This window comes from Elephas maximus, chromosome 17, assembly GCF_024166365.1.
Source record: "Elephas maximus indicus isolate mEleMax1 chromosome 17, mEleMax1 primary haplotype, whole genome shotgun sequence".
Classification (NCBI taxonomy): Eukaryota; Metazoa; Chordata; class Mammalia; order Proboscidea; family Elephantidae; genus Elephas; species Elephas maximus.
The window spans coordinates 84,347,118-84,365,695 of record NC_064835.1 but is presented as its reverse complement, the minus strand read 5'-3'; the positions used below and the strand labels follow the sequence as shown (position 1 = coordinate 84,365,695).

The window sequence follows — 18,578 nt, the reverse complement described above, 5'->3', positions numbered from 1 at the left end:
TGAGGCACTGAGTTGCCACCCTGGAGCCACCTTGGGGACATCAACAAATTGAATGTATAATGAAACAGGTGGGCAGGAAGTTGAGGGATGCATACTGAGTATGGAAAAGTGAAGACAGGGAAACTTGAACAATCATTTCAAATATTTCAGCAGCTGTATTTACGCAGCTGTGGTATTAAATGGTTCTAATACATATTCTATGATTATCAAAAGTGCAGTATTTTCACCAATGACTGGAAATTTCAGGGATAAGGATTTTGGCTGAATATAAGAAGAATGGATCTAAAAATGCCAAAATTTTGAAAAAAAAATCAGAACCCACAGGATTGCTGTGGGAGGGTAACTTGGTTAACAGTGTAGGAGGCAGTTTGACGCCATCTCTTCAAGTTGCAGAGTCAAACACTTCCTGACCCTGAAATTTGACTCTTAGGATATACACACTCAAGAGAAGATTTTCACATCTAGAATAGGAGACACATACAATCACATGTAGAGACGTGTACAAGAATGTACTAGAATAGGAGACATGTACGAGAACGTTCATAATAGTAACATCTGGAGACCATCCAAATGCTTGTCAATGGGGTGGGTTTATGAATAAACTGTGACATATTCTACAACAGTCAGATGAATTTAGATGAATCTTAAGAATATAATATTAAGTCAAAAAACTCCAAGAGACTACAAACAACGCATATCCTTTTCAAATAAAGTTAAACCACAAAAATAAAAATATGCTTTTTAGCAGTATATATGAATGCAATAAAACCATTCTTTAAAAAGCAAGATACTAATGGACAGGATAATGGTTTCCAGCAATGAGAAGGGCAGGGGAGTGGGATGTGGGGGAACCAGCAACATGGTTTGTTGTGGGTGGTGGGCTCACAGATATTTATCACATTTAAAAGAACTAAACAACCAAATGGGCTCAGGCCATGCATGAATCAATAATGAGAGTGCATCACGAACTAATCAAATTCTGTCCATCTGAGCACCACTAAAAAAGAGGGAGAAGGAAAGAAGGAAGGAGAAATGGAGGAAGAAAATTGAAGTAGCAGCTTTGTGGCACAGTGAGCAAGCTGTTTGTCGCCCAGATCATTTCAGTCAAAGCCAGATGGCTTCCCAAAGCAGTAGGCTGTGCAAGTTGGGCACTGCACCAAGGCCCTAAGGAGGAGGACAGTGGGTTGGAAAGCCAACCTGTGCACCACTCGCCAAGCCACAACCGCTGCAGGGCTGCACTGGTCCAGAGGAAGAAGCTGCAGAAATGTGCTTCCCTTCACCCAGTTCTTTGCCCCTGGGGCTGTCTCAACCTGTAGAGGGTACTTTCTTTCAACAAGAAGCTCCCCACCAGGGGTGCTTTAGAAGGGATCTTGCCTTGGGTGTGGAATTGGACCAGATGACCTCCAAGGTCTATTTGAACTCAAGGATTCTTTTGGGGGTGTATCAAGGTGAGTGGAAAGAGCTCTGAATCACACTTCAGGGTACAGGATTTCCTGGTCAAGCACTGCGACAAGCTGTGGGACCTTCAGAGGCCCTGGTGGTGCAGTAGTTAAGCGCTAGGCTGCTAACCAAAAGGTTGGTGGTTCAAACCCACCAGCCGCTCTGAGGGAGAAAGATGTGGCAGTCTGCTTAAGTAAAGATTACAGCCTAGAAAACCCTATGGGGCAGTTACACTCTGTCTCACAAGGTCGCTATAAGTTGGAATTGACTCAATGGCAATGGCTGGGACTCTCAGCCTTAATACACTCTAGGTTTGTTGTCTGCGCCAGAAAACGAGCTGATGCTACCTGCCCAAGCTAGGTGGCTGTGAGACAAGACAAAGCACTAAAGATGCTGGCTGTTCCCTCCCCACTCACATGCCCTTCCTTACAGATCTGCTGGGCACTACAGCAGAAGGTCAGGGACAGTAGGGGACAAAGAAAGCACGGCAGGCACCATGCAAGCTGCCATTATGGGAAATTAGAAAGCTGGTGAAGGAAGCTAGAAGCTAGCTTCTAGGGAAGAGAACAGAGCAAACCAACAGAAAGAAGCAGAGACCCAGGGGTTTAAAGGCCCATCAGAGGGAGAGAGAGGAGTGACTGGTGATTGGGATCTAGTCCTGTGCTGTTTGAGATGGGAACCACCAGCCACATGTAGAAACTCAGCATTTAAAACGTGGCTTGTCCTAACCGAGATCTGCCGTAATTACGAAATACATACTGAACTAAGAGTATTTAGCATGGAAAAAAAATCTTAATGATGTTTTTTATCTTGATTCCATGTTGAAATATTAATATTTTGGATATTTCTTGTTAAAGACAATATGCTAAAATTAATTTCACTTTTTCAAAAACTTTTTAAACCGAGGCTACTGGAATATTTAAAATGACGTTTATGCCTCCCATTACATTTCTCTTGGGCCTCGCTAGACCAGATTCTGTGAGGCCCTCTCCAGCTTCTTGCCACCGGATGAGATGAGCAAGCCCCTTTCCTTTAAAAATTCTCCTTTTAAACAGATCTGCTTTAAAGAAAAATCTAGAAAGAAACATTCTTTCTCAGTGTTATTTGTAAACTCAAGATACGAGTTTGTATTTGCAGTATGACATAAGTGAACCCAACCCCCCCCATGCACACTATTTTAGTCTAATGAAAATTTCACAGTGGTTATGTACAATTGGGGAGCCCTGGTGGCACAGTGGTTAAGAGCATGGCTGCTAACCAGAAGGTTGGCAGTTCAAATCCGCCAGCCGCTCCTTGGAAACCCTGTAAGGCAGTTCTACTCTGTCCTATAGGATCACTTTGAGTTGGAATTGACTCGATGGCAACAGGTTTTTTATATTTATAATTGGCAGTATTTTTCACAGAAAAAGATAGCGTAAGAATGGCACTTGTTCTAAAGTCCATTAATAAAATCACATTTTTAAATTAAAAAAAAAAAAGAACTCCTTTTAACTGGTTTTGAGTGGGTGTCTGTTCCTGAAAACTAGATGGAAAAATGCCTTGAAAATAAATACCTGCATGCCTGAAAATATTACTATTTTAAATTTAACAGTAAGTCCCTTGACTTATTCATTCCTTCTAGTGACAAATCTTTCTGAGTTTGTCTTCTAAATACAACCTAAACCCGACCCCTTCCCACCACCTCCACTACTGCAGCCTTGTCCACGCCACCATCTCCCCCATTCACACAGACTCCCCTCACTTCCCTGATCTGACCTCCCGGCACTTTCTGGTTGCCTCTCCTGAGATACAGCAACTTCCTGGCTGCTCAGGCTCCCTGCTGCCTCAGGGCTTTTGTGCTGGCTCTGCCTGGACCACTCTTTCCTCAGATGTCCACATGCTCGCTGCCTCACTTCTTGGATGTGTGGACTCAAATGTTACTTTTCAATGAGGCCTTCCCTGGCTGTCTTCTCTAGTGTCACACCTCTTCCCCGGAACACACACACACACACACACACATAGCTTTCTCTCTTCTTCTGCTGTTTTTCTCCTTAGATTTTATCACCATATAATACACTATACCTTGTTTATCTGTCTCTGCCAACTGGAACATAAGTCCTAGAAGGGCAGGTATTTTTATTGGTCTTGGTCACTCTTGTGTCCTCAGCATCTTAATGCCTGCCACATAGCAGGTGCACAAGAAATATTTGTTGAATGTGGAGGTCTCAGAGAGACTATCCTTGTGCCAACATTTGCTGTGTGTTGTATGGTTGTCTTAGTCATCTAATGCTGCTATAACAGAAATACCACAGTGGATGGCTTTAACAAAGAGAAGTTGATTCTATCACAGTCTAGGAGGCTAGAAGTCCGAACTCAGGGTGTGAGCTCTAGGGAAAGGCTTTCTCTCTGCGTCAGTTCTGGGGGAAGGTTCTTGTCCTCAATCTTCCCGTGGTCTAGGAGCTTTTTACCACAGGGACCCTGGGTCCAAAGGACGCACTCTGCTTCTGGCTCTTCATTCTTGGTGGTAAGCTGTCCCTTTCCTCTCTGCTCAATTCTCTTTTATATCTCAGAAGAGACTGACTCAAGATACAACCTAATTCTGTAGATTGAGTCCTGCCTCATGAACTTAACTGCCTCTAATCCTGCCTCATTAACATCATAGAGGTGAGGGTTTACAGCACGTAGGATAATCATATCAGATCACGAAATGGTGGACAGCCACCTAATACTGGGAATCATGGCGCAGCCAAGTTGACACACATATTTGGGGGACACAATTCAATACATAGCAATGGCCTTAAGCAAAGTTTGTGGATAGAAGGGTTTATCTCCAGAGGAAATCTTTAGGAGCCAACCAAATTATCGAAACCATTGGTTTTCCGATACCACAAATTGGATCACAGGGCTTGTGCTGTGGCTAAATTGACGTTTCTATGACGAGAATAATAGCCCAGCAAATCTGGCTCCTGGGGAGTGTGTGGAGCTACCACAGTCATATTCCTTTGGGTGTCACCCCTCTACTCCCCACTCCTGGCTCCTCACTATGAAGTGTGGACCAAAAAAAGCTTTTTGAGAGCAATGTTTCATCTTGGTGGCTTTCCAGAATGAAGCTAATTATGCTTCCTGAGATCTCATTAGGCCCAAACAAATCTCAAATTTTCCCCATAAGTTAATTCGCTTACAGTTTTACTCAATGAATACCATATGTATTTTTTATCTTCACAACCTACCTTCCCAAACGTTGCTGGGTTGACTTGATTCTGAGGGTTTTGCCCACAGGTTTCCATGTAAATCTCATATATGAGACAGCGGGGTACACTGTAACCTTCACAAATGCAGAAATTATCCAGCAACCTGGGGGGAAAAGAGGACCAGGGAGGGGAAATTGTCATCTCTTTTTCTAAAGCAGGACCTTTGGATAAGACCCAAGGGTGGGATCCAACCAAGTGAAATAATATGTATAATTTATTGACTGGAACCCAGAAAAGGACACCAGCCAGCACCAATAACTCTTGTTCTCAGCCCAGTGTTAAGCGTATTGATTATGGGCTTTTAGATTATCAACATGATGGTTTTTTTTTTTTTTTTTAACTACCAGCAATATCTCTGGGGAGAAGAGCACATTGAAAAGAAGAACAAATTATCGAGCTCAGTGGACACCATATCACTCATACACCATTAAAAAGGTCACAGCCAAGAGCTAAAATAATAGAGAACTACTTACTTGCCAACACACAAACAATACCCTCACGTAAAGTCCATCAACTCCACAGATCCCACTCAGAGCCCCTCACTCCTGCAGGTTACTCTGGGAGTTGGGTATGGCTTCCTAATTAATCCCTGTTTGCCTGTGATGGGCATGTGGTCCACAGCTGTTCTCCCATCATCCCTCTGCCTCAGTAGCAGTTTCTTGCATAGTTCTTGAACGCATGTCATGACATTTAGGGCCAGCCACTATATTTTGATTCTTTGAATTGCAATGAGGCGTAAAAAGCAAGACACCAGGAGACAGAAAGGAAGTAATCTTTCAATTTCTTTCATTTCCTGTTCAGTACAGAACCAAGGAAACCCTGGTGGTGTAGTGGTTAAGTGCTACGGCTGCTAACCAAAGGGTCAGCAGTTTGAATCCACCAGGCGCTCCTTGGAAACTCTATGGGGCAGTTCTACTCTGTCCTACAGGGTTGCCGTGAGTCGGAATCGACTTGATGGCACTGGGTTTGGTTTGGTTTTTGGTTACAGAGCTAAGCAGGAGTCCCTGGTGCCAACAGTTAATGTGACTGGCTGCTGATCAAAAGGTTAGAGGTTTGAGTCCACCTAGAACACCTTGGAAGAAAGGCCAGGCAATCTACTGAAAATTCAGCTATTGAACCCCATGGGGCACAGTTCCACTCTGATATACCTGGGGCTGCCATGAGTTGGAATTAATCAAGAACAGCTGGTTTTTCCACTGGTTTCCAGAGCCACACAATACTTGAGTGTTACCTGCAGTGGTTGTGGCCACTGCCCAAGGAAGGATCTTCAACTGTCTAAATGCCCCTGGGCTGTGGGGCTGGCATGGTGCCCTGGCAAAGAAGGTGGGCACCGAGGGGCTTTGCCTGCAGTTCACAGGTCACAGCTCAGTCCCCGTGGAGATAGCCAGGTGCCTGTTTCGGAGAGGTGTGAGTGCGGGAAAGGGTGTGGGAAAGGTGGTGAGGACGGCCTGGGTCAGAGAGTGCGGGTCCATACTGATATCCAATCCCAACCTTCCCTTTCCTGGTTTGGGATTAGGCAGTCAGGTTTCTCTTCATTCGTTTACGGAACTACATAAATAATGTACATACGTGGCTTCTCCTTTCTTAGTGATGCCCAACAGCTTATTTTGTGGGATGAGGCATCCCTGAGGCCTACGCTTACTTCCCCTAAGAACTGAAAACCACAGTCACAGTTGTTAACCCCATCAACTTTCCAGAAGAAGGAAAAATCAATGTATTAGGTATGCAGTCTCCCGTCCACGGAGGGAATTTTCTGAGAGGTTCCCATTACATCAGCACAGGATCCAGATACTTCACACAATGGCGATGGTTTAAATACAGCTGCCTCTGCACCAGTTATTTAGCTGAAGATTGAATACAGGGTGCTATCTACTCCTTTTGTTAAGATACCACTTGTTGATATACGAAAAACCCTGTACCTCGAGGTACATGGAGCCCTGGTGGCGCAGTAGTTATGAGTTCGGCTGCTAACTAACCAAAAAGGTCAGCAATTCGAATCCACAAGCTGCTCCTTGGAAACCCTACGGGGCAGTTGTACTCTGTTCAATAGGGTTGCTGTGAATTGGAATCGACTGGACGGCAGCGGGTTTTTCGTGGTATCACAGGAACATGTCAGCTACACTTGGGGAGCTACTATCGAATGATATGCATCAAGTTCAAACAGACCTGCGGAAATTCAAAGTTGTTTTGTTTATTCACAGGTGCTATTGATTTTGTCAAGGAGTCCCTGAATGGCACAGACAGTTAAGCAGTCGGCTACTAATTGAAAAGCTGGTGGTTCGGATCCACCCAGGAGAAAGTCCTGACAACCTACTTCCATTGAAGATCACGGCCGTTGAAATCCCATGGGGTGCGGCTCTACACTAGAACATACAGGACTGACTCAATGGCAACCGGAACTGAGGCACCGGTCAGGGATAACAGTCCCCTTAAAAAGGTATGCCTACCCAAAAATTACACAACAGAGAACCCCTGAGGGAGCAGGAGAGCAGTGGGTTGCAGACCCCAAATTCTCATAAAAAGTCCAGACTTAATGGTCTGACTGAGACTGGAAGGACCCCGGTGGTCATGGCCCCCAGACCTTCTGTTGCCCCAGGACAGGAACCATTCCCGAAGTCAACTCTTCAGACACGGATTGGACTGGACAATGGGTTGGAGAGGGATGCTGGTGAGGAGTGAGCTTCTTGGATCAGGTGGACACTTGAGACTGTGTTGGCATCTCCTGCCTGGAGTGGAGATGAGAGGGTGGAGGGGTTAGAAGCTGGTGAAAAGGACACGAAAAGAGAGAGTGGAGGGAGAGAGCGGGTTGTCTCACTAGGGGGAGAGTAATTGGGAGTGTGTAGCAAGGCGGATATGGGTTTTTGTGTGAGAAACTGACTTGATTTGTAAACTTTCACTTAAAGCACAATTAAAATTATTAAAAAAAAAAAAAGTATGCCTGCCTTGAGTGCTCTTTTAAGATCTATCTATATGGAATCAAATTGACAAAGCAACTCGAAAGAGTAGCTAGGAAACTTAGGGGGCAGGGAATATATGTTAATGGGGAAGGAACAACTCAGAGGAGGGTGAGAATGGCTGCACAACTGGAAGAATCCAGCCAATGTCACTGAATTGGACATGTAGAGACTAGCATTGGTGTATGTTCTGTGTGCATATTGGCAACAACAGCAACAAAAAAATAAAATTAATTATTTAATTTTAAAAAGCTCTATAAAATACTAACTCTTTAAAATGAACTCTAGTTTAAATTTTTGCTAATTGTTCTTCCTGGTCACAGACGTTTGTTTGCTCCAGTCCGCCATGGATGGTTGTTCTCCTATTTCAAAGTAACATCACCGAGTCTGTTATCTGGTAGGACAAGTAACACGTAATAATGACGATAATACAGGTCTGTGACCAAAACCTTCCAGGTTTTGAGCCTTCTGTTGCTGCTTGGTCACCTTGCTTCTCTGATGCTGGTGCCCCAACAGATTCACCCCCCCATTTTGACTGTCTGCTTTTGGTTGTTTCTCAAAAGTTCCCAGCCAAATCTAAGGCTTGCCTGTGGTAGGCAGGCAGCATACAAAACTGAGCAAATTAACCAAACCAAATCCAATGCCGTCGAGTCGATTCTGACTCATAGCGATCCGACAGGACAGAGCGTAACTGCCCCACAGGGTTTCCGAGGAGTGTGGTAGATTTGAACTGTAAACCTTTTGGTTAGCGGCCAAGCCCTAACCACTGAGTCATCAGGGTTTCGATGAGCGGTTTTGAACTGAGCTTTAGTGAATCCTGCAAGGGTGTCTCTGTTCAGCTTCATGCTTCTCCCTCCACTCAAACAGTCGTCATTTCAGCCTTTAGTCTCCACACACACAGGAAACGGATTGTGACCATCACCCAGTGCCTCAAAACCTCCCAGATCCTGCTTTAAATCCTGACTCTGAGACACCTCAGCGTTTTTGTGACTCCACCTCACGGTGACCCCGTGTGTGTGAGAGCAGAACTGGGCTCCCAGAGCTTTCAGTGGCTGATTTCTTCAGAAGCAGATCACCAGGCCTTTCTTCTGAGGCACCTCCGGGTAGACTCAAGCTTCCAACCTTTTGGTTAGTGGCCAAGCGTGTTAACCATCTGCACCACCCAGAAAGTCCCCTTTGGTGGTATATGATTATAAAGTTGTTCAAGTTTGGAATGGAACAGGTCACAGTGACCCTATAGGCCAGGGTAGAACTGCCCCATGGGATTTCCAAGGAGCAGTTGGTGGATTCGAACTCCCGACCTTTTGGTTAGCAGCCGAGCTGTTAACGACTGAACCACCAGGGCTCCAAATTCCTTGCAAAGCTGCATAATATCAGTATTTTCCAGGTCTGGCTGTCAGACCAGGTGGATTGTCAAGATTTCAAGAACGTTCATGATCTCTTCCTGGTGCGGTGTGGTGAACAAGGGTGATGCTCACCAGCTTGAGAGGACATGAGCCTGGGTCAGTCGCTCCCACGTTTTCTGAGTCCTCCTTTTCATCAAATACCGTGAACTCCCACACACTGCGTAGGGATTACAGCACCCTTTGATTCACCCTGATCAAAAGCTACTATGACTCCTGTGCCTTTCAAAATAAACTCGTATTTTATTAATTATAAAAGAGCCTGTAGGGATGTGAAAACGTCCTGTTTACACACGGGAGACAGTATTCAGTCTACAGGCAGTGCTCAGCATACATGTGGATTTGAAGATGCTCGGGGTTTCCTCTGGGGTCTGTGGGTGGTGCAAGCTGTTTGTGCTTGACTACTAACCTAAGGGTTGGCGGTTTGAACCCACCCAGCGGTGCGGCAGAAGACAGGCCTGGTAAGCAGCTTCTGTAAAGATTACAGCCAAGAAAACCCTACTCTATATCAGAATCGACTTGACGGCTACAGGTTTCGGCTTTCCTCTGAGGTTGGAAGCCAGGGACCCATCCAGTCAGGCCCGCCGGGTAGGCACAGCCCCAGAAGGGGAAGTCAGCTCACAGCAAGCTCTCGACCACCCCTCTGTAGTCCCTGGATGGCTCGCTGTTTCTGCAGCTCAGGAAACAGAAACCTCTTATTGCTGCCCAGATGTCCCCGTGCTCCCCGAGACCGTCCAGCTTTCTGTGCGGCCTTTCTTTCTCCTCAGAAAATTTATCATGTGTTGATGACAGTGTTACTGATGTCTCTAAGAAACCTTGGGGACCTAACAAGCAGCTGACTGGAAGAAGAAACAATTGGAAAAATACTGAAAATGGAGCGTTTCTTCCAGGGGACAACAGTCTCCGCTCTTCCACTGGGAGCCTGAGTGAGCTGGCTCAGCTGTGTGTGTCTGCACAGCTAGCCGTGCCCGCTGCTGTTCCTCTGAGCAGCTGGTCTCCTCAGCCATCCTGCGCACCCTCCAGGACGCCAAGGCTCTGGACTATCAACTGAGGAGCTATATTTTTAACACCGATATTAATACCACCAGTGATGACGATTAGTTAACTTCTGCCTCACATTCTGCCTGAGGCCTAACGACCAACCTTCCGTGATAAAACGACTCCCCTCCTCACCCTCTTCCCAGACCTGAAGCGCATGACCCCTGTCTCAGAGGTCTGTCAGAGCAGGAACGGCTACCATGGGACTTGGATTAGTTGGGGCTCACTGCTAAAATGGCCTGTTGTGTTGTTAGGTGCCAATGAGTCGGTTCTGACTCATGGCGACCCTCTGCACAACAGAACAAAACACTGCCAAGTCTGTGCCATCCTCACAATTGTTGCTGTGTTTGAGCCCACTGTTGCAGCCACTGTGTCAATCCATCTGGTCGAGGGTCTTCCTCTTTTTCGATGACCCTCTACCTTACCAAGCATGATGTCCTTCTCCAGGGACTGGTCCCTCCTGATAACATATCCAAAGTACATGAGATGAAGTCTCCCCATCCTTGCTTCTAAGGAGGATTCTGGCTGGACTTCTTCCCAGACAGATTTGTTCATTCTTCTAATAGTCCTTTGCATATTCAATATTCTTTGCCAGCACCATAATTCAAATGCATCAACTCTTCTTCAGACTTCCTTATTCATTTTCCAGCTTTTATATGCATGTGAGGGGACTGAAAATATCCTGGCTGGGGTCAGGTGCGTCTTAGTCCTCAGAGTGACATATTTGCTCTTCAACACTTTAAAATGGCCTACACCACCCTAAGTGCCTTCAGTGACCATTTGAAGCAATTTAGGGCACCTGCAGGAGTCCCTGAGTGACTACTAACCAAAAGGTTGGTGGTTAGAACCCACCTAGAGGTGCCTCAGAAGAAAGGCCTGGCAACCTGCTTTCATTCTGTCAGTCCACTGATGAGCCTTAGTAGGACATTTAGGTATTTTTTGAATCTTTAATCATTCTTTCAAGCCTCTGAGTCATATTTCAAGTCTTGGAAACTCTAATTTACTAAATGGTGACCTTAAATAGTTAACAAAGTCATATTCAGAGTTTTTTCTTGTAAGGAGAGCCGATGGGCTGAGGGGCCTGGGTTAGCGAGTGTGAAAGAAATCCAGGGCTGCTGTGGTGAACTGTGAAAGTCTGCACTGCCTTCAATGTTTGTTCTTTTTATTTTCTTCCTCTCAGTGTAAGATAAAATGTGTCAAAGAGTTTCTTTTAGGGGGAAGTGGTAACTGCTTAGGTATTTTAGGGTTATAACAACAAACATACCCTTCATTTTTCTACTTCGTTTACATAACTTTCAGATAGTCTTTCCTGAGAAAAATTCCTTGAAATGTAAGAAAAATAATGTGGCCTGATATCTAATAGTTATTCACCTTATAAAACTGAAGTTCTAGGACTGGTTTCAATTATTTTCCTATTTATCAAGAGCTACAAACCCAGGAGGTCAGTCCCAAGTGCTAAGGGTATTTTTCTTGCTAGTTTTTTTTTTTTTTAATTTAAATAGCCAGAAGTGAATTTCACACACACACACAAAAACCGTGTAATGCATTGTTAAAGCTAAAGCCTGCTTTGCTTTAAGTTAGAAAACACCCTACTTTGGGTTTCATACTAAAAGAAAACATTTCCTTTCCGCACCAACGCCCACATGCTTTCAGATATACTAGTAAGCCCACTTCAACCAACAAGACCCCCGGTGGGCTCCGCCTGGATTGCTTCCCGCGGGAAGTGGGAGCATCAGGGAAGCCCCCAGATGGAAAAACAACACTGTCCCAATCCCAACTCCCGACCAAAAGGCTGTGTGTGGGGTGTGTGTGTGTGTGTGTGCGCGTCTGTGTCTGCGTGTGTTCAGCTTTAGAAAGCGCTGGTTCTGGGGGTGACCGGGGGTCCTTTTAATCCTGGCCGGAGGTCCTGAGGGCACAGCAGAGCTGTGAGCGACCCTTCGCCCCTTCTGTGCCCCCCACCCCTTTTCCATCCCATCCGCCCGGAACGCCCCCCAGTCCCGATCTGGCCCCCGGGCTCCCAGTGGGAAGGCTCCCTGGTGCCGCCTGGCTTCTCACCACTGCATGATGGCGCTGTGCAGGCCCTGTCTGCTCTCGCCGCCCGAGGGCGAGGCCGGCACACTCTCCGCCATGGCTCGGAGCCCGGGCCGAGCGGCGTCGAGGCGGCAGCGGCTGCCGGGGGGTCCGCGGGCCTGGGCTGCACCGGTCCCCGCCGCCGCTCCAGGTGTTTACTTTAGAGCGGGGCGCGCGGCCAGGGCGCGGGGCAGGACGCGGGGCTGGGGCCAAGCCCGCCCGGCCCGAGCCGGGAGCGCGGCAGGACGCGGGCCAGGATGCGGGCCAGGATGCGGGCGCAGGCCGAGCCCGCCAGGCCCGAGTGGGGCGCGCGACCCAGGACGCACGGGCGCGCCTGCAGCCGGCTGTGCGTGTGCGCTGGCCTTCTGTGGACCAAACGGTCCAAAGATGGAAATGCACACAGCCCTCTTCCCACCTTTCTATCGAACGAACAAATATCTCTTCCAACCAGGTTTTGAGCTAGCGGTATGGTTGTCAACTCTGACTCCGCGTGGGAATTACTTGGGCAGTTTTCAACCAGACTGATGCCCAAGCTCCATCCCCGACGACTTCTAAGGGTCGTTTGTGAATTGAGAGAATGGAGGCTGCCGGTAAGGCAGGTGCCCTAAATTACTTCAAGTGGTGATCTAAAGTCCTTAGGATGGGGTCACACAGTGGTTAAAGGGATTGGCTGCCAACCAAAAAGTGGGTGGCTTGAACCCACCAGCCGCTCTGTGGGAGTAGGCTGTCTGCTTTTGTAAGAGATTTGCAGCCTATAGGAAGCCCTATAGGGTTGCTCTGCGTTGGAATGAACTCAATGGCAGTGGGCTTTTGGTTTTAGTAGGTCGGTGTAGACCGTTTTAGCAGTGACCCCCTTTTAACAGTGAACCCAAACTAATTCAAGTCCTTTGCCAGAACGCCCAGAATTCTGATGTAGTTGGCCTGGGCAAACACGTCAGTCTAGCACATCCAAATTGAGAAACACTGGTCCTGGGAGTCTTAGAAAATCTCCAGGCTTAACAGCTCTGGGAATGGGGGCTGGCATCAGGATTTTTACCAACATGTCCCTTCCCCCCAGCCCCCACCTGCCCACCCACCCAGGTAATTCCAGCATACAGCTCTGGTTGAGAACTGCTACCCTAGTTGTTAGTTGTTGTTAGCTGATGTTGGGTCTGTTCTGATACACAGAGACCCTGTGCACAACAGAACAAAACACTGCCCGGTCCTGTGCCACCCTCACAATCGTTGTTATGCTTGAGCACACTGTTGCAGCCACTCTGTCAATCCATCTCGTTAAGGGTCTTCGTCTTTTTCACTGACTCTCTACCAAGCATGGTGTTCTTCTCTGGGAACTGACCCCTCCTGGTAACGTGTCCAAAGTATGTGACACAAAGTCTTGCTATCCTTGCTTCTAAGGAGCATCCTGACTTTATTTCTTCCAAGATAGATTTGTTTGTTCTTCTGGCAGTCCACGGTTATATTCAATATTCTTTACTAACACCATAATTCAAAGGCATCAATTCTTCCGTGGTCTTCCTTATTTATCGTCAGCTTTCACATACATATGAGGCGATTGAAAACACCATGGCTTGGGTCAGGTGCGCCTTAGTCCTTAAAGAGACGTCTTTGCTTTTTAAAGATCCTAAAAATCTGCAGCCAGACCTTGGCAGCCCTTGCCCTCAAGAGCTGTTTATATTAATGTCGGTGCTGGGTGATGTTGAAGGAGGTACTCCCTTCAAGCCTCAGTTTCCCTTTTGATAAATTGTGTTGTTGTATATTAAATGAGCTAATACATGGCCAAGCATGGGGCATAGTAGGAACTCATTAATACCAACCATGGGCCCCTGGGTGGCACAAATGGTTGAGTGCTCAGCTGCTAACTGAGAGGTTGATGGCTCAAGTCCACCCAGAGGTGCCTTGGAAGTAAAGCCTGGCAATTTACTCCTGAAAAATCAGCCATTGAAAATCCTATGGAAAATTCCTGACATACGTGGAGTTGCCATGAGTCAGAATCAACTCAACGGCAACTGGCTTCATACCAATGATTGCTGTGGCTGCAGACTGTTTCAAGCTGCCTCAGAAGGATCGTTTACTCTAGGTGGAAAACATACTTGAGAAACACTCCTGGAAGGAGGGCAGAGATTCATTCGATAAACAGCCTGACCACCTCCCACCAGAGCTGGATTAAGGCATGTGATGGCCCTAAGCATTGATAACCTGTGGTGCCCCCTCTTCTGCTTGCTCACACATTCGAATGGGATATGAGAGTTTTATATATATACACATGTATATACACCCACTCTTCACTTATTGACATGGTTAGGTTCCCAAAACCAGGTCATTATGTGAAAATCGGAGTTATGTGAAAATGGAAGATAACCAACCACGTCAGATCCCAATATGGAGGATGACAACATCATTACATAACTGCCAAACCACCGAGAATCATGGCTCAGTCAAGTTGACACATAACCGCAACCATCACAGCGGCACTATCCTCACCTCGAACCTCGGCGTCCGGTACTGCCAGACTTACATCATTAACGCACAAAATAGTAGATTTTTTTACTATTGTCATAAATGTGAAATGCTGGATAACCAGATAGTCGATAAGCAGGAGTAGGTGTGTCTATATCTGCGGGTATGTGTCTTAGCTATCCATGATGTAACTTCTTTTTAAATGCAACTATAATATTAGTGATTGAATGCAAAAGCAGTGACTGCCATTTTAGCAGAATGAGATGAACAATTTCACCTGTATTTCACCAGAACTGTACAATACAGATTAGTAAGTAAACACAAGTAAGCCTGTGCATACCTTGCTTAACGTAAGCCAGTGTGTACCTTCCTTACTGGTTAATCCGCCCCTCTCAATAGGCAAGGTAAGCACGTGCTTAGGGCATCAATAAAACAGGGGCACCAGTTGTCCAAGGCAAAGACCCATAGATGCAAAGCAGACAGGATACAAGGAAAAGCGAGCACCGCAGTGGAAGAGAACTGGCAGGGTTCTAAATGAAATTGATACAGCTCCAGTGCGTGAGAATGTGCCCACCAGAAGTAAAGTTTGGGGGAGACATTGTAGGACATTCACTGAGGAACTGTTAGAGGGGCCTGAGCCCTGAAATTTGACCAGGTCCTGGTGCTGACCCAGCATGGTAGCTGGTTCTCTTTGGAGAGCTGCACTAGGGATCACAGCAGCTAGCCTCAACATGGTCCTGAAGCTTCGAGAGTTATCTGGGGGAGAGGGTAGCCAAGTGAGTGGAAAACGCCATATAGTCAGGGCCTGTCTACCCTATTTATCGCCTCAGCTGAGTTCCTCAGTCCAGGGCTGACTGCTTTAGGAAACCACCCAGGAGGGACAGATGACCTTATTTCACCCCCTCTCAGGCCAGGAGCCAAGGGGAACCACATCTTGAGAGAATCCCCAGGTAGAAAACCCCTGCAAGGGTGGGAGGCCAACCGTGTAGGTAATAAGCAGGTTGGCAGCAGCTGGCTTTAGGCAGTGCCAGGAGATGCCGTTGAATAGGTAAAGCTGAATGGTAACTACGACTAAGCACTAGCAGGAAGAGAGAGGAAAGGAGGAACAATGAGATGAAGTGCTATGGCAAGGACTTCCCAAGTCAACCGTCTTGAGTTCAGCCCTCCTTCTCTGGTTGTTTCTCGAAGTGGTAGGTCCCTCAGGACTCAGCAGCGAGCATTGTATGGCTCCTTCATCTGCTTTGCTTTGACTGCTCAAATACTAAGCCTTCTGCGGTGGGGCGAGTGAGCCCTTCTCAGTGGTCTGTGGAAGCAGAGGATGTGGCTCCTTCCCGTCCCTCAGGCTGCTTCTGCAGCTACCGGCCACCAGGAAACTTGCCAAGACACCACTCATCTCCACAGAGACCAGAAATAACCAGGGGAAGAGCATACTGCTATTTAGGGCAGACTAGAGGTTCTATTGGGAAACCCTGGTGGCTTAGTGGTTAAGTGCTATGGCTGCTAACCAAGAGGTTGGCAGTTCAAATCCACCAGGTGCTCTTTGGTAACTCTGTGGGGCAGTTCTGCTCTGTCCTATAGGTCGCCATGAGTCGGAGTCGACTTGGCGGCAGTGGGTGGTGGTGGGTAGAGGTTCTATTATGTCATGGCTGGTTATATAATATTTGCATATTTATTGAGCACCAACCGTGTACCAGGCACTGGGACAGGCCTTGGGAATGCAGTGGTAAACCATGACCCTCTGGTTAACCAGTAGTCTCTTCAGCTGTTTATTGTATCAAATGTTGTTAGTGTTGTTAGGTGCCATTGAGTCAGTTCCATCTCATAGTGACCCTATGTACAACAGGACGAAACACTGCCTGGTCTTGTACCATCCTCCAATCCTTGTTATGCTTGAGTCCCTTGTTGCAGCCACTGTGTCAGTCCATCTCACTGAGGATCTTCCCCTTAGATGCTATGAAATGCAAACATTATCTCACCTTGGACCAGAGCTGTTGAGGTCCGTTGCTTAGAGAACTATAGAAATGAGGCCACTGAATCAATTCACCAGAGGGCCCTTCACCAAAGGGCAAGTTAGTTCCATCTATGACAGGAGACATCTGGTCCCCCAAGCTTGAGTAAGCCATCTTAGATGCAGACTCGGAGTAAGCACAAGCTCATGTGATGACATTTTTAGAACACTTATTCACAGCCATGGTTTCCTGAGGCCTGTCTTCATGTGCAAAGGACATTGACTTCTGCTTACAGCTTTTGTCATAACAGCATTAATTAAGGCTTTCTGTTGAGTTGGGTATATACTCCTACGGACCATGAAGCGGAATTAGGTAGAAAATCCATTTTCTTTTCTATGTATGTCTAATTGCAACTGACTAACAAAAAACTTCACTACACAGCATTCATAGAATAAACAGCCAGACCTGTGCATATGTGCTCTCGGGCCTGAAAAATCCCGTATCTTTCTTCTTTCCGTTCAGCATCTTCACTCTAATGTCTAATACCACTCCAGGAGAAAATAAATCTTTAAGTTTATATCAAGTAGAATTCTGTGGTGTGATAGACAGGCTTTGTGTGGCCTTCCTTGCCATGGTCTTGTAACTCCTACCCAAGTGATTGGGTGGGACTGTGCAAATAAGGTTAACTGTGGCCCACCAAGGGGATTGGATAGCTTGCTAATAATGCAAATACAGTTCACGTGGGGGTGGGACAATGCAAATAAGGCCTAATGAAGGCACTGGTCAGTTTTGCCATCCTGCTAGGCTTAAAATGAGCCATCCCAGAGACAGGAAGGAGAGGATCCCACTACCATCGAGGAAGAACAGCCAAGAGCAGTTCCCTTTGGACCAGGGATCCCTGCATTTAGAAGCTCCTAGAACCAGGAGACCAACAGAGAGCCATAATACTGAAGATGGCAAGAAGTGGTGGCAGAGAAATAGCTGCAGGTAAGAGCAGGAGAGTCCAGCAGGGGAGACCGGCAGGAGGCGGTGTGGTGGGCTTTCCAGCCCACAGAGAGAGAAAGCTGAGTGCCTTCAGAAAGGAGGCTTGCTGGAGGAGTAGGGTGCCCCCAGGCACTTGGTGGAACTTGGCTTGCTGACCCGTGGAGCTGGAGCTGAACACCTGCAGACCAAGGCTTACTGGCAGAGTGGGGTGCCTCTGGGCATGTAACGGCAGAGCTAAAAGAGCTTTGTAACTGTTGCCCGAGCAGGGCAGAGGCCAAAGGGCCAAAGGGAGGCGTGTCACTCCCGATAGAAGAACTGTATCCTGAGCATTCCTGAACCTGAATTGTAAGCTGTTACTTCCCTAATAGACCCCATAATCATAAGTATTGTCTGTGAGTTCTGTGTAGCCATTGCGATTAGTTGTAGAACCCAGTAGGGAAGCAGAGATTGCGGTGGGAGGGATGGTTGGCGTCACAGTTGGTAAAGGCGGTGGTGAGAGGAGGCACGTCTGATCTCCACCTCGTAGGAATGAGCCTCAGGCTGCTGATCTTGACTCTCCTTTCCCCTTGGGAAGTTAGAGGACCTCAGACACTGCTGCCAAATCGTTTTGACAAATTCCGGTTCCTTGCTTCCCATTTTATGCACACAAAGCTTTTTCTCCCTCTGCCGGAGAATACATCTCTTTGAGCTGAGCAGTGACTTCTTGTGCCTACTTTGCTGTTATTATTTCCACATTATCCAATTAGCCTCAGTTCAAGCGTTTACAAGGGCACCAGCTGTGCCTGATCTTTGCACAAAACCATCTCTGATCCTGGCTGCTTAATTTCATTCAATTCTTGCAGTTTTTCACTTTCTGTGGATGTACCCAGGTGTCTCCAGGCAATAGGTGTATTTTTAAATAAACCTAATGAGCCTAATAGCATACAGTTAACAATGCAGAAAGTAGTTAGCATCTCCCCGGGCAGAGCATTACAGAGAACAGAAAAGTTTACATTCCGTTTCCAGCTGGAAGCGACTCTCCAAAACTGTTGGGCTCTAAACCAATAAGCTGTG

The 18,578-nt window shown here is 46.9% G+C and overlaps 1 protein-coding gene across 8 annotated transcripts in view; it reads right to left on the bottom strand.

Annotated features, from left to right (window-relative positions):
• RFX8 (regulatory factor X8) overlaps positions 1–12,420 on the bottom strand; it is a 78,869-nt gene extending 66,449 nt beyond the window's left edge. For all 8 annotated transcript variants that reach the window (XR_007513558.1, XM_049856321.1, XM_049856324.1 and 5 more), the window contains exons 1-2: positions 12,121–12,420; positions 4,650–4,773 (exon numbers count right to left, since the gene is read on the bottom strand). Coding sequence is in view for 7 of the 8 variants with exons in the window: in XM_049856321.1 (XP_049712278.1) it covers positions 4,650–4,773; positions 12,121–12,194 (198 nt within the window). In the remaining variant the exon portion in view is untranslated. The remainder of the gene's footprint in view (positions 1–4,649; positions 4,774–12,120) is intronic.
• Between the last annotated feature and the right edge of the window lie 6,158 nt (positions 12,421–18,578).